Source organism: Arachis ipaensis, chromosome B02 (assembly GCF_000816755.2).
Source record: "Arachis ipaensis cultivar K30076 chromosome B02, Araip1.1, whole genome shotgun sequence".
Taxonomy (NCBI): domain Eukaryota; kingdom Viridiplantae; phylum Streptophyta; class Magnoliopsida; order Fabales; family Fabaceae; genus Arachis; species Arachis ipaensis.
In genome coordinates, this window is record NC_029786.2 from 13625679 (window position 1) to 13626675 (window position 997).

Below are 997 nucleotides of genomic sequence, written 5' to 3' on the forward strand. Positions count from 1 at the left end.
TAAAAGCTATAATTTATATTTTTTTTAAAATATTTTTTTTAATATAATAAATAAATATTTGTATATTATTATATTCAAATATAATTATTAAATAAAAAGATATTTTTATATGAAATATTTAAATATAAAATTATTTTTATTTTAAAAAAATTAAAAAATTACTTAAAAAAATTATTTTATAAAAACTCACCAAAACAAGCCTTTCAACCATGTTCACCTAGTCATTTATATTACTAAAGTTCTGAAAATTAATGTGCAATATTGGCATTTATATTGTTATTGCATAGTAATAATTTTGGGTGATTGTAACAGATGGGCCATTCCCCTTGTTGCAATGCTGTCAATGTTCATTCTTTACTGCTGGGCCTGTTATGGGAAAAGGAAATATGGGTCGCAGTGGCTCTTACCATTACATACCAGCAACACATATGGTTTGAATCGACCAAGAACAGACTAAATAAACCAATTAATGCTGATATTTATTTTTTGTTTATTTATTTATTTATTTTAATGTGGGCATCCCTTGTCTTTAGGGGTGGCAATATGTACCCTACCCGCGGGTACTCAACCCGACCCCATCCAATCGGGTAGGGTTGCCAACCCGATCCGCAGCGGGTAGGATAAGGTGCGGGTAGGGTTCTCGTGCGAGTCGGGTAGGGTGCGGATTGAGTCTCAACTCTACCCGACCAACCCGCACTCTATATATGTTTATGTTATATACTTAAATAAAAATATGTTTTAAGTAGATGTTGAATCAAAAACCTCTCACTAAATGCAAAAGATCCTTAACCATTAAAATCAAATCATTAATTGATAATTTAATTTTTTTTTTTACATAAAAATAAGTTCTATTTTAAATTATCATCAAGTTATATAATAATGTTATATATTTTTTGTAACCCGTGGATAAAATCGGGTACCCGCAGATTAAGAACGAATAGGATTAGGGTTAAGATATTCTCAACCCGCAGATAGAATAGAATTGAGTTTGTATAAA

General features: G+C 29.9%; 1 protein-coding gene across 2 annotated transcripts in view; it reads left to right on the top strand.

Moving 5' to 3' along the window:
- Nucleotides 1-745, top strand: part of LOC107628178 (guanylate-binding protein 2-like) — a 5768-nt gene extending 5023 nt beyond the window's left edge. For both annotated transcript variants that reach the window (XM_016330965.2, XM_021115526.1), the window contains exon 17: nucleotides 313-745. In XM_016330965.2, the coding sequence (XP_016186451.2) occupies nucleotides 313-457 (145 nt within the window). In that variant the 3' untranslated portion in view covers nucleotides 458-745. The remainder of the gene's footprint in view (nucleotides 1-312) is intronic.